The following is a 15236-nucleotide window of genomic DNA, read 5'->3' on the forward strand; positions in this document are numbered from 1 at the left end:
GTGGGTGCTGGAACTTAATTAAACCTAGATCCTCTAGAAGAGCAGCCAGTGCAATTAACCACTGTGCCATCTCTCCAGTCCCTCAAGAGTATTTTTAAATGCTTTTTTAAAATGTGATTAGTTAAAGCAACATAAGTATAAATATGAACCTGGCAAATGCAAAAGATTCTTAGGTCAGTAAACATGCTTCCGCATGCATGTGGGGGGGGGAAGGGGTGGGTGGGTGGTATGTATGTATGTATGTATGTATGTATGTATGTATGTATGTATATCCCAAATAAATTGTATGATATGAACAATATACTTAAAATAACTCTTACTTAACTGGTAATGATGTTAATTATTATGACATTATATTTTATATTATACTATTATATTATTAATATAACATCTATATACTTATCAATATATTATATATAATCTAATATAAAATGATTGTTTTATATTAGTGTAGTGATGTTGCACATATAACTTGCCTCCTCAGCAATCTTCACAACTAACTTTTGTGAGAATGGGGTCTCAAAAGGTGTTTTTCCTGGCTAAGCTTATGTGGCACCTTGCCAAGAGGCAGGCTCGTCCAGAATGTACATCTCCCACCTGCATCCCCAGCTCCTTAGCCCCACTCCTCAGCCACCCCTGCTGCTGCCCACCCTTGCTCGACTTGTCCTCTGTCCTGCAGCTCTTCCGCTACCCAGAGCCACGTCTGTACGGCGCTTCCCACTCACACATCTCTGCATGACCGTACTGAAATAACTGGTACTAATGACGGCTTGTATTTATTGGGTGCCTAAGGTGTGGACCATTCATGCGCATTGCTTGTATCGTAACTATTGAACCAGAAGGACCAGGAAAGACTTCCCAGACAGGCTGGCGTCCTAGCTGCAGTTAGAAAGAAGAAAGTTACCAGGCAGGCAGGCAGGTGATGGAAACAACAGGTCAAGGGGATAGCATGTGGCTTGGTTTAGAGCAGAGGTCCACCTGTGGGTCATGATCCCTTTGGAGGTTGAACGACCTTTTAATGGTTTGTCTGAGATGATCAGAAAACACAGATATTTACATTACTATTCGTAACAGTAGCAAAGTTACAGTCACGAGGTAGCAATAAAATCATTTTGTGGTTGGGGGTCACCACAGCACCGAGAAGGTTGAGAACCACCATTGTAGGGCAATAGAACAGCACAGTGTTCTGGGAAGTTACATAGAGGACAATGTGACTGACATCAGAGGTGGCCATGGATGTTCAGAAAGGCAGCAGTCTCCTATTTGTGCTCCTTGACCCATTTCAAAGCCTGTGAGGCAGACAACATCTCAGAAAGCTGCTAGGGCTTTGAAAACCATTGACGAATCCCATGAAAACACAAGACTGGGTGCCATAATATATACGGTCAGAGGACCTGGTGCAGACCCGTGCAGGCCCAGGCATGCTGCTTCGGCCTCTGGGAGCTCATATGAGCTTTGCTCATACTAACTTAGAGGGCCTTGCTCTCCTGGTGTCCTACATCCTCTCTCACACTCTGCCTCATCTTCCACACGGTTCCCTGAGCTCTGAGGGGAGGTATCTTATGGAGACATCCCAGTTAGGGCTGAGTGTTCCAGGTTCTCTCATCCTCTGCCTAATGTCCAGCTGTGTGTGTCTGTATTCATTCCTATCTGCCGCAGGAGGAAGTTTCTCCGAGGAAAGCTAAACAAGCCACTGACCTATGAATATAGCAGAATATCACTAGGAGTCATTTTATCCCTACATTCTCTCTCTCTGTCTCTCTGTCTCTGTCTCCGTCTCTGTCTCTCTCTCTCTCTCTCCTAGACTCTCTTTAGACCTGTTTTATGTGCTCTTACCTTACATCTAAGGTTCTTGGTTACCCTAGCGGTGTTGGGTATGAGATCCACCTCATGCAGTGGGCCTAAAGTCAAATGAGTTGCTTGTTGCTTGGTTACTCCTACAGTCTGGTCCACTATTGCACCAGCATAGCTTGCAGTCAGGACACCATTGGAGGCAAAGGGTTTATGTTTTTCTTTTTATATGGGCAGAGTATGTTTCTATACCAAAGGTGTTGGAATATAAGGGTGAAGGCTCTACAGCTCCATCTTCAATGAGTAGTGTGGGTGTTGTCTTCAGCAATGGGGCCTTGACATTAGTTTGTGGAGAGCAGCCTATAGTCTTGGAACAGTCTGGGTTGTTTGGGGATTCCCACGGGCCCCCTTTGGCCAACAACTCAATTGTATGTAACCTAGTCCCAGTGCTAGAAGTTTCATTTGGTGAAAGAGGTTGCCAGCTGGGACTCTGTCTTCCCCATTATGTGGCTATTATGTTTATATTGCCTTCATATGTGTATATATTTTAGGAAGTTTCTACTGTATTAGATTTCCATATTTTTATAGTATTCTTGAGTGTGGGAACAAGTGGGTCTCTGATTCTTATGCCTTCTCTTGGGTTCTTTTCCTTCCGTTGGTTTGTCTTGTCCAAATTCAATGTGATATTTTGTTTTATATTATTATATTTTATTTTGTTACTTTTTTAAAAAATGAATGAAAACCTAGCCACTATGGTAAAGGTTAACAACTGAACTTTCACTTATACCTGCTAAGAAAGGGAAAATCAGTTTTCTCCTATGGAGTGACACTGTCTATATCAACCACTCCAGGACAGACCTCATGTTCAGGAGTAGTTTAACAACATATAATGGACTCCATGGGGTTTTTTGTGTACTTTTATTTAGGTACAGTTCGGTGTTTTGTTTGGGGGGAAGTGTGGTTTCATTTTGTTTTCTTGGTTTGGGGGATTGTTGTTGTATTGGGTTTTTTTTTCAAGAAAGAATTTAAACTTGGGTGGTTGGGAGGGGGAGAGGATCTATAAGGACTTAGGCATGTAAGTGGACTTTCTCCTCTGTCCCACCAGCTGGCTCCCCAAATAACCACACAGAGACATATTATTAATTATAGATGCTCAACCAATAGCTTAGACTTGTTTTTAAATAACTCTTACAACTTAACCCATATTTCTGTAGACCAGGCTGGCCTAGAACTCACAGAGATCCGCCTGCCTCTGCCTCCCGAGTGCTGGGATTAAAAGCGTGTGCTACCAATGCCCTTAACCCATATTTCTTACCTACCCTCTTCTTTCAGCAGAGCAAGTTCATCTTGCTCCTCTCCACATCTCCTCACGACCCTTAGACTCTGCCCTTCTTCTTCCCAGTGCCCTTAGTCTGGTTCTCCCGCCTAACCTTACCCTGTCCAGCTATTGGCCAGTCTGCTTCTTTATTCAACCAATCACAGTGATATTTACACAATATGAAGGAATATTCCACATGGGTGAGGAGAAGATGATAATAAGATGTATTTAAATGTAAATATTGTTTTAAATAATAACAAGGAAAAATAGGAGCAGCAGAATGGAGGCTGCATTCATACCTGACATACATTGTGACTGTTTTCAGGGTTGGGGGTTCTCTTAAAGTTGAGTACCAGAAAATAAGCTTCAGAGTGGTCAAGTTTCTGTCACATGGTACTATTAAATAAAAACACGGGAAATACAAAAAGAAGAAGAAGAAGAAGAAGAAGAAGAAGAAGAAGAAGAAGAAGAAGAAGAAGAAGAAGAAGAAGAAGAAGAAGAAGAGGAGGAGGAGGAGGAGGAGAAGGAGGAGGACGAGGAGGAGGATGAGGAGGAGGAGGAAGGAAGGAAGGAAGGAAGGAAGGAAGGAAGGAAGGAGTGCAGAGTTTAAAGGAGGAAGAGGGAATGACGCCATGCTTTCGGGAAGGAGTAGAAGATGTACATCCAGTCTAGAGGAGACTGGTTGGAAAGGGTGACTCCACCTCAAGGAGGAAGTGGTCACATGATAAGGGTCTGACCCAGTGGCCCAGGGAGAGCAGAAAGTGGAGGCCAGAGCCAGAGCTTCACAGACAAGTGCTTGCTGGTGACAATCCAGAGACCAGTGTAGAGAGAACGGGAGTGTCCAGCCAAGCAGACATGGGGAGTTAGCCTGGGAAGCTGGAGCAGGCCTCTATAGAATAGACAGTCCTGAACTCAGAAGGCCACCTCACAGGCAAGTCACAGAGGAGCAGAATGCGGGAGGCAGGGCACGGAAGGTCAGGAGGGAAAGAAAAGCCCTCTTCCTGGCAGTGGTGGTGCATGCCTTTAGTTCCAGCACTCGGGAGGCAGAGGCAGGCAGATCTCTGTGAGTTCCAGACCAGCCTGGTCTACAAGAGCAAGTTCCAGGACAGCCTCCAAAGCCACAGAGAAACCCTGTCTCAAAACGCGCCCCCCCCCAAAAAAAAGAAAAAGAAAAGCCCTCAACAAGCACTTTTTGAACAAGGGGGAGGATGGGACCTAAGAGGAGTGGAAGAGTGTTGGGGGGGTGGGGAATACGTGGAGGCAATTATCTGGGGTGACAGATCCTTCATGGAAACCTAGAGAAATAAAAGGATTCCGAAGGAAGGGTGACACCCAGCCTCCCAGGAGAGCAATCCTGGAATGTAAGTACTGAGGGTTCTAGAGGCAGGCGACAGTTGGGGAGGGGAGAGATAAATCTAGGCTGACAGGCAGCAAAGCCCTGAGCATGAAATGCAATGGTTTCTCCCTTCTTCTAAGCAACCCCCACCCTTGATTTATGAAGAAGTTTGAAAAGGACATGCAAACATTAACAGGACCTAATGGCTTCCTAAACCGCCTGTGCTGTTACAGATCCCATGGTGACGCTTTACTGCCTGTAACTTCAGGGGGCCTAATTACTTAAAAGCAGCCAGAGTTGTTCAGGTCCTTCCTAATGGAAATGGGAAACGTGTGCAGCACCGGGGCAACATCTCCTCCCCCTCACATTATGTTTACTTTGTATCTGCGTCTCCTAGAGGCTCGATATCGATGGCATCTTTGATATCGATGGCATCTTCCTTTCTCTTCAAAACACCTCCAAACCCCAAAGTGTCTATCAGTGATAGTCTGACAACTCTGGCCAACACCCCACTTTCTTGGCCGTCATGTCTGGCACACAAAATGCAATGAATAAAATAAATGAGCTCCTGTCACATGTTAGAAGCTGGCCATTGCTACGAAGTCCATACACTATTTTTCTCTTAAGATTTATTTATTATGTATACAGTGTTCTGCCTGCATGTGTGCCTGCAGGCCAGAAGACGGCACCAGATCTCATTACAGATGGTTGTGAGCCACCATGTGGATGCTGGGAATTGAACTCAGGACCTCTGGAAGAGCGGTCAGTGCTGTTAACCTCTGTGCCATCTCGATAGTGATGTCCATACATTGTTTAAAGACAGATATTTTTAATGTCCCACTCTCCCCCCTCCCCTCCCTCTCTCCCCGTCCCCTCTCTCTGTCTCTCTCAGACAGTTCTTTCCTATGGAACACAAGCAGCTCTTCTGTAACAGAATCATCTTCTTCCACCAGATCCTTAGCTTATTTATTTTTTTAAAATGCTGAGAAGTTCACAGACTAGTAATGCATTTATATCATTTCCACTCCGTCTCCTGCTCCAAGTCCTCCCATGCTCCCTCAACAACCTTGCAAGTCATGACCTCTTCTTATTACATCTATATTAATATATACATACATACATACATATAATATTGACTTGCACAAGCACACACATGCATGAGCATGTGCATGTACACACACACACACACACACACACACACCAGAGGGTCCCTATGTTGCTCATATATATGTGTATTTAGGGCTGCCCACACTCCTGAGAAGTCTTGGCTACTTTCATCCTATCAGACGCAGCAGTTTGCTGTGAATGCTCAGCCAGTGGGATTAATGGATGTTCTGATGCAGTAAGATGCAAGTGTCTATCATGGTAGCTAGAACATGTGTGTCATAATGTGTAGACTGTAAGTTAAATACTCTGGGGGTCAACTTGACTCCTGAGCACTATGTGGTAGAGGGAGAGAATCAGCTTGGAAAGTTACCCTCTGACTACCGCCTGTGTGCCATGGCATGGAACCCACCGTACACAGACACAGTCGGTAAAAAATACAGGGGATGGAGAGATGGTTCCATGGTTGGAAGCACTGGGTGCCCTTGCGAAGGATCTGGGTTCAGATTCAGCGTCTTCTCCTAACCTCTGTGAGTACCAAGAATGCGTATGGTACACATACATACATACATACATACATACAAGCTAAGTATTCATAGTCATAAAAAATAAATCAAGCAAATAAATACATGTAGTAAAAAGAATCACCACAATTTTAAAAAGAAGAAAAATTAAGTAATTTTGCATTTTCGGCTTATGTAAAAGCTTAGCACCATCTGATTGGAACTTTAATTTTAGGAACAGGGCTAAAACAATTAAACTTTCTATTGGGGGCATCCAAGGGGTTAGCGCTGAGTAATTTCTGGCGCCTGCGTGATTTGCAGTCACTTAGCAGCCAGGAGCACTGTCAGCAAGGTTGCAATTGATGCTGGCTAATCATGCAGGTGCAGGACCGTGCTTCCTAATTTCTCTTTGGGTAAAACTGATTCTCTGATAGAGTTAAGAGCCAGGTGGTTACTCTGACATCTACTGTATATCCGTGGAGCTGAGCTTCACCGTCTGAAGGACATTTATTAAGATTACAAACCGCCACATAGCTGCCAGTGCAACAGTGCAGAAATGCCATCGAGAAAGTAACCAGTGAGTGGCTGAGCTAGGCAGAGCCTTGGCCTTCCGAATCAAAGCTGGCAGAGTGAAATGCAGCACTCGGGGACCCTCCCACATGCTTGGTCATTGCCAAAGAGACACCATAAGTGGGTTTACCACTTGTGGGGTTCCACGTCTCTCTTTATAACAACTAATTTCCATGGGAGACACTTGGTAAGTCACAAGGTTGCAAGAGTGGCCCTGCCCATCTCCAGTCCAGAGCCTGCTAGGAGATGGATGCTGTGCTGAGACTGCCCTGCAATGTGTGTGTGCCTGATGTGTGGCTGGAGTTTCTCTCCAGCCTGGACCCGCAGCCAGTTAGCCCCAAATAAACATGCAGATGCTGTATTAACTATAAAACTGTTGGCCAGTAGCTAGGGCTTCTTGCTGGCTAGCTCTGTCTTCATTATTAACCCATTTCTATTAATCTAAGTATTTTCACATGGTCTTATCTTACCAGCGAAGGGTCCAGATCTATGACTCCTTCCTCAGCTGCATAGCGTCTCTCTGCTGTCTCTCTCTGCCTCTCCACCTATCTTCCTGCCTCTACTCAGTGTTTTATTAATCAACCAGTAAGAGAAACATATATACAAAAGAACACCCCCCATCACTGATGTCCTGGTCCCTAGCAGTTGTGCAGTGTGAGACCCAGGCATAAGGGATTGCACTTATTTTCCTGACCAACAGGTGGAAGAGCCAAGAGGTCACTTACATGGCTGAGTCATAGAGCCACCCATGCAGCCAGTATATGGTGGGAGCTGGGAGTCACCACATGTCCCACTGACGGCCACCACCACCACCCCCCAGTTCCTTATTTTGTATATTCTGTTACTTCTTTTCCACTAACAGCATAAACTTCTGAGGCTTTCAGCTCAATCTGTGCTTACCAGCCTGCCCTGCCCCAAGGTACTTTTCCTGTACGCAAGGGATCAGGGATGAGCCTTAATTTTGTGGTTTTGCAGTCCTGGATAGCTATTCTATATGGCAATTCTTTTAGTGAATGCAAACTCCAGTTGACTCAATCAATTGGTGTTCCTGTTGAGTTTGTTCGGGAGAATAATGTGTAACTTTCCTTTGCCCTGTCACTTCAGAGGTGAGCCAGAGATTTCCCACGACACACCCAAATGGACGTCAGATCATGCTCACCTACCTGTTGCCATGGCTACACAATATTGAATTGGTGGACAGCAGACTCCTCCTTCCAGGGTCAAGTCCCAGCAGCCCTGAGGAGGAGGTTAAGGACCGGGAAGGAGAAGTGACCGCCTCTCATGGGCTAAAAGGGAATGGCTGGGGCTCTCCAGAAGCCACGTCACTGGTCCTGAATAACCTCATGTACATGACAGCCAAGGTAACTCAAATAGCATATCTCCACCAGTATCATAGCCCTGGCTTCACAAAACCTTTGCCACAAACCCAACAAAATGGCATTTAACACTAAAATAACAGAGAGGAGTGGTGATGAGTGTATACCAGTACACTGAATGCCACTGAGCTCTCTACTTAAAAGTATTTACAATATGCTAGGCAGTGGTGATGCACACCTTTAGTCCCAGCACTCAGGAGGCAGAGGCAGGCAAATCTATGTGAGTTTGAGGCCAGCCTGGTCTACGAAGTGAGTTCCAGGACAGTCAGAGCTGCTGTTACAGAGAAACTCTGTCTGAAAAAACCTGTGTGTGTGTGTGTGTGTGTGTGTATGTGTGTGTGTGTGTATGTGTGTGTGTGTGTATGTGTGTGTGTGTGTGTGTGTGTGTGTGTGTGTGTGTGTTTACAATGCCAGATATGAAGAGTGTAGAGGTCAAAACCATCCACAGCCACATAGTGAGTTTGAGACCAGCCTGGACTACATAAGACCTTGTTTAAAAAAAAAAAAAGAAAAAGAAAGGAAGAAAAAAGAAAAGATGTTCATGATGTTGCCAGGATAAACTTCCATTTTTTTTCCAGTATTTAGTAAAGAAAGATGATACTGTATCCATGGTAACACATTTCTGGTTCAGTTGCTCTCAAAGAGGACCTGGATTGTGTTCCTTTTCTGTTCCTATTGTCTAGTTGTGCATGTGGTCTAATAATTTTGTGAGAAGCTTCACATTTGCTCTAAAAAATAAGAAAATAAAAATAATGTGTTTGGTGCTATTGAAAATGGTTATGGAAACCAGGCAGTGTGGATGGCACATGCCTTTAATCACAGCACATAAAAGGCAGACCTAGGAGGATCTCTATGAGTTCCAGGCCAGTCTGATCTACAGAACAAGTTCTAGGATAGTCAACGCTACCCAGAAAAACCCTGTCTTGAAAAAAAAAAAAAAAAAGCAAGGGGTGGCATTGCTGGTGGCGCACGCCTTTAATCCCAGCACTCGGGAGGCAGAGGCAGACGGATCTCTGGGAGTTCAAGGCCAGCCTGGTCTACCAAGTGAATTCCAGGAAAATCAGGGCTTTACACACACACACACACACACACACACACACACACACACACACACACGTCTCAAAAAACAAAAAATTTAATTTAAAAATGATTAAATTTAAAAATGATTATGATAAGAACTGGACATGTATCTTAGGGTAGAACTCTTGTACTGTGTACAAAAAACCCAGGGTTCAAACACGCAGCACTGCAACTGAAGAATGAAGGGATCGTGGTGCAAATTTTAGGGAGGTAGGGAGGGAGGTATATAGGTAGGTATCATGAGTTTGGGGCAAATATGGCCTAGAGTTTTTTTTAAATGCTTATATAGGTACTTTCTGTAACTTATCTATGTATTATAAATTGCTCTCCACCCAAAATAATGGTATTTTTCTATAGAATGTTCATTCCCCCTCCTAATGATTTTTTTTTTTTTTTTGGTTTTTAGGAGACAGGGTTTCTCTGTATTGTTTTGGAGGCTGTCGGTCCAGCCTAGCCTCAAACTCACAGAGATCCGCCTGCCTCTGCCTCCCGAGTGCTGGGATTAAAGGCGTGGGCCACCACCGCCCGGCTCAATGATATTAACCAATCATAACTTTCAAAACAACTTACATTCTGCACACACTCACTCGGGCTGCTTTTTCTCTTGTTTTCGTTAGTATGGTGATGAAGTCCCAGGACCGGAAATGGAAAACGCTTGGAATGCCCTGGCCAACAACGAAAAGTGGAGTAACAACCTGAGGATCACACTACAGTTCCTCATCAGCCTGTGTGGGGTCAGCAGTGACACGGTCCTCCTGCCCTATGTAAGTGACATCCAGGTTCCAGGAATGCCCATTCCTGCTGGGGCTCCCCCTGCTGTTTGCAGCTCATACTCTTGGCTCCCCCTAAAACAGAGGTCTAGTTTTCAAATCCTGCAAGCCCCTTGGAGGAATCATGCACAAAAGCTCTTTCTTCCTTCCACTAACACAGCCTTCCTGGGCTGCTGTCAGGGGCCCCTGTCAACCCCTTGGGTTAAGTTACAGGACACAGACACCTGTGAACTGAGAATTAGTTTTCTTTCTTTTTTAATTATTTATTTTTATTTTATGTACAATGTTTTGCCTGCATGTAGGTCTGTGTGAGGGTGTCAGATCTTGAAGTTACAGGCAGTTGTGAGCTACTATGTGTGTGCTGGAAATTGAACCCAGGTACTCTGGAAGAGGAGTCAGTGCTCTCAACCACTGAGCCATCTTTCAAGCCCTGAGAATTAGTTTTCTGACAGTTACCGAAGCTTCCTTTATAAACAACACCAATTTGAAAGAGGGTGAATGTAAAAAAATCACATCATTATTAACAAAAAAAAATGCTTCTGGTTTGCATCTTGAAATTATTGAAACAAAATAAAAAGACAACAGACCTGGGATTTTCTTTTCTTCTTCCTCTTTTCTTTAACATTTGTTTTTATTTTATATGGATGAGTGTTTGCCTGCATGTGTGTATGTGCACAGTGTACATGCAGTACCTGTGGAGGCCAGAAGAGGGTGTTGAACCCCCAGAACTGGAGTTACAAATAGTTGTGAGTCATTATGCGGGTGCTGGGGATTGAACTCTGACCTTTTGCAAGAGCAGTCGGTGCTCTTAAACAATGAGCCATCTCTCCATCTCCAACTAGATTTTTCTTTCCAAAAGTAGGTGATAAGAGAGAAAACAAAGCAGAGATATCTTTACGATGTATTTTGTTTTTTACTTGAGAAAGATAGATCAACAGAGTGACAGCAGCTTCTAGCACAGACTCACTTGGCTTCTCTGTGGGTTTTTTGTCAGTTAGTTTATAACTCTCTGTTATTCTGGGCTGTTTTATCCATGCCACAGCACGTAATCGTAGGGACAGACATCAGGGCCTGCACTTATATGACACACTAATATTGTTGACTTTAGAACCTAAAACTTCAAAGACAGCTAAAACTTATTTGTTTCTTGTGACAAGAAGGATAGGAGGTGTCCTGGTTACTATTCTGTTGCTCTGAAGAGATGACACGACCAGGGCAACTCTTATAAAAAAAGAAAGCATTTAATTGGGGCTTGCTCACAATTTCAGAGGGTTAATCTATGATCTTTGTGGCAGGAAGCAGACAGGCATGGTGCCGGAGCAGTAGCTGAGAGCTTAATAACCTGATCCGCAAGCGGCAGGAAAAAAGGGGAGAAACATTGGGCCTGGCATGGGCTTTTAAAACCTTAAAGCCCATCCCTAGTGACACACCTCCTCCTACAAGGCCACACCTCCTAATCCCTCTCAAACAGTTCTACCAACTGGGGGCCAAACATTTGAACATGAGACTGGTTCTCATCCAGACCACCACAGGAGGAGACTGTATTCCATTTTTAGTTTAAAAATATAGCAGTCCTTTTCTCAGAGTGGATACAATAAAAAAATCATTTTGCTATGTAAGTACCTTATACCACTAGACACCAGTAAAATCTTGCAATGTCTTTGTCTTCAACTGACTCAGTTCACCCTAAGAGTAACTTATAAAATTGAGCCACTCAAGAAGATACTTGTGTAGTGAGGTTTTAACCCCAACACTAAGATCATCTAAGGATAGCAAAGATTAGTTGTTGGACTAACAGTGGCAGATGACAAATGTGTTCCAAGATGAGTGAGTTTTCAGCCCAAAGCTCTGATGGAAATGCATCCTCCTTTTATCTTCTTCTTCCAAGATTAAAAAGGTTGCCATCTACTTGTGCCGAAACAACACCATCCAGACTATGGAAGAACTTCTCTTTGAGCTGCAGCAGACAGAGCCAGTGAACCCAATCGTCCAGCACTGTGACAATCCACCTTTCTATCGCTTCACGGCCAGCAGCAAGGCATCGGCAGCTGCTTCAGGTAGGGACGGGTCACCTGGGCACACACCTTGACACGCACTGAACAGGTTTGAGCAGGTCTTACTGTTCATTTTCCTGGAAATGTGTTCATTCAAGAGATTGCTTAAGAATACCTCTCCGAGACCCTTGGCACATTGTAATTGGATTAACAGATGACTTGGTAAGGATGATCATGAATCAGTGACCCAGTGGCTTGCCTACCACAGAACTTATTTTGCTTTACATAGAGCCCAACCAGGATACTGCAGTCACTTAGGAATCTCAGTTCTGAACGTTCTGTATACCTTAATGGATTCTCTCTGTTAATATTCTCCCAGGATTGATTAAAATATGCCATGAAATCTGAAGTACTCAAAAATCTGAAACTATTTGAGTTCTGGCATAACAACCCAATATGAAAGCTCAGTGTACAAACTTTGCTTATTTTCTTAAAGATTTATTTATATTTTGTTCATATGTGTATTGCACCATGTGCATGCAATACCCTTGGGAGGTAGAAGAGGGCACCAGATCCTGGAACTGGAGTTACAGATATGGTTGTGACCTGCCATGTGGATGCTGGGAACCAAACCCAGGTCCTCAGCCAGAGTAGAAAGTCGTCTTAACTGATGAGCTACTTCTCCTGCCCCAACTTTTCTCATTGTTAAAAACATTATATAAAATTACCTTTAGGCACTGTGTATAGAGGATACATAAAACAGAATCCAATTTCATGCTTAGATTTGTGTCTCACAGCCAGGCGATGGTGGCGCACGCCTTTAATCCCAGCACTCGGGAGGTTCGAGGCCAGGCTGGACCGACAGCCTCCAAAACAATACAGAGAAACCCTGTCTCGAAAAAACCAAAAAAAAAAAAGATTTGTGTCTCGCACCTAAGAAGGTTCTGTCATACATACACAAATATCCCCAACTCCAAAATATCTAAAATCAGAAACATTCCTGATCCTGTGAACTCTGAATAGCAGATGCTCACAGTGTTTTATTGCTTTCAATTAGTATCTGTTCATTTCATGAGTATATGCTACTTCCTCAAATTTCCCAAAGCTTCCCTTCAATTTGCTTGTGAATCTTTCTTCAACTCTGACATATCCTACTCTCTTGTGTTCTCTTTATTCTGCTTCTTAGTGAAGTGTTTGTTTTTGTTTTTCAGAGAGACACTATGCTAGGAATCAGGATCCTATTTAAACTTCCTTCCATACCATTAGGTGAATAATTCCTAGTCCCAGAAACACTAAAAGTGTAAGATATGGTGACTCCTGCCTGTAATACCAGTGTTGGGGAAGCAGAGGAAGGAGGGCATAAATTTAAGGCTAGCCTGGGCTACATAGCCAGGCCCCGTTTAAAGGAATAAAAGAAAACCTGTCATAGCTGCAGCAGACCCACCTCTACATGAGGTCATGACCTGAGGCTGGAACCTTCTAAGATGTCTATAGCCTCACTTTATAAGGAAGAAGGAATCAGGTTTGACCTAAGCAGACGTTAGAACTGGATGCTGTGTACTGAGACAGGTGTTGAGAATGTCTGAGTCGGTACAGAAGATGGGAAGACTGTCAAGCATGGGATTTTTCAGGGACTCCTTTCCTGAATTACCTACAGCTAGAGCCTGCCGCTCTTCATGCACTGTTGCTGATGCCTCCTGGTCCCTTCTGCAGGAACCACCTCGAGCAGCAACACCGTGGTCGCCGGCCAGGACAGTTTCCCAGACCCAGAGGAGAGCAAGATCCTGAAGGAGTCTGACGACAGGTGAGTGCACGCTTTCGGCTTCCTGACTCTCTGACTTTCAGCAGGGGGTCGGTCTGTCCATGCAAAGGCATCCACACATGTTAGTCAAGCTTCCTAAATCCATGTGAAGTGAAGTCTACCCTTATGCTACAGAACCCAGACTTCTCAGCCCTGCCCAAGGTGTTCCTAATGGTTTATCCTTCACAAAATCAGGGAGGAAGACATTGTTCTGGTAGCTGAGTCCCACTCACGCTCGGGCATCATGAAAACCACTGGTTGGGTCAGGAGGGATGGCTCAGTGGTTAGAAGCACCAGCTGCTCTTGAAGGGACCCTGGTTCCACCACCAGCACACACTTGTTGGCTCACAATCATCTGTAACTCCCATTCTGGGGAATCCAGCGCCCTCTGCTGGCCACTATGGGTACTGCATCACATCAGTCCATATGTACATACATACGTATGTACATACATGCATACATACATACATACAAACACTTATCTGTATAAAATAAACATAAATCCTTGTGGAATTTTAAAAAAACATTGTTCTGCTACTGGGTACAAACCATTTGGAATTAGGGAAGATTTGGTATGGGAGCTTTCAAATCTATTTATTGCATGATTTCTTAACTGTCTTCAGGTACGTTCTCTGCAGCAACGTAGAAAATACCTGAGGTGGACTAACTCATAAGGAAAGAAGCTTAGTTAGTTGTAGGAACTGGTGCTCTAAACAGAACAGTGTGGGCATTAGCATAGACCCCAACTGACTACATCATATCATAACAGAACCCTCCCCATCCCTCTTGCTCCACATATAAAGCCACCAGAATCACAGGAGCTCCATCCTCATCACTTTACATAATCTAGTTAATGTCCTACAGTCCTCACTTCTTTTTATACACATAAATGAGCATTTATAGACTGGCTTGCCTCAGAGTAGGGAGGAGAGTGTTATACATGAAGTGCCACATAGATGAATGAGCATTTTACATATAATGTCTTTGTATACAAAACACACGCTAACATCCTGCTAGAACTACTTTTCTCTAAGCATCTTCCTCCTAAACACCACCAAAAAAAAAAAAGAAGTTTCCACCCTTTTAATGCCGTTAGCACCTACATGAGTTCATGGAGACAGTCTTTTTTTTGTTTGTTTGTTTATTTGTTTGGGTTTTTTGTTGTTGTTTTGTTTTGTTTTTGAGACAGGGTTTCTCTGTGGCTTTGGAGGCTGTCCTGGAACTCACTCTGTAGACCAGGCTGGCCTCAAACTCACAGAGATCCACCTGCCTCTGCCTCCCGAGTGCTGGGATTAAAGGCGTGCGCCACCAACGCCCGGCTGGTGATGGTCTTTAGTACTGAGAAGACAGTTATCTGTGTAAGACGAAGATCAAATAGCACTGTTGGTGATATTGTCCTTGGAGACATTGTCCTCAGAGTACCTTGTAATCCCAGGTGGAAAAAGCTGAGGCAGGGGATCACCAGGAGTTCAAGGCTACATTATGCTTCCCATATTCCCCATTCTCAGAGGGACTTGTTTCTGCTTTTTCTTGGCTTTGTAAACATTACATAAGAGCCCTTAGATCCGTCTTATAAAGGAGATGAGAGGAATA

General features: G+C 44.0%; 1 protein-coding gene across 8 annotated transcripts in view; it reads left to right on the plus strand.

Moving 5' to 3' along the window:
• The window catches only part of Fry (FRY microtubule binding protein), a 380830-nt gene that overhangs the window by 293305 nt on the left and 72289 nt on the right, over positions 1 to 15236 (plus strand). For all 8 annotated transcript variants that reach the window (XM_040751422.1, XM_040751416.1, XM_040751415.1 and 5 more), the window contains 4 exons: positions 7727 to 7983; positions 9696 to 9842; positions 11737 to 11905; positions 13556 to 13646. In XM_040751422.1, coding sequence (XP_040607356.1) covers positions 7727 to 7983; positions 9696 to 9842; positions 11737 to 11905; positions 13556 to 13646 — 664 coding nt within the window. The remainder of the gene's footprint in view (positions 1 to 7726; positions 7984 to 9695; positions 9843 to 11736; positions 11906 to 13555; positions 13647 to 15236) is intronic.

Source organism: Mesocricetus auratus, unplaced genomic scaffold (genome assembly GCF_017639785.1).
Source record: "Mesocricetus auratus isolate SY011 unplaced genomic scaffold, BCM_Maur_2.0 Super-Scaffold_100008, whole genome shotgun sequence".
Taxonomy (NCBI): domain Eukaryota; kingdom Metazoa; phylum Chordata; class Mammalia; order Rodentia; family Cricetidae; genus Mesocricetus; species Mesocricetus auratus.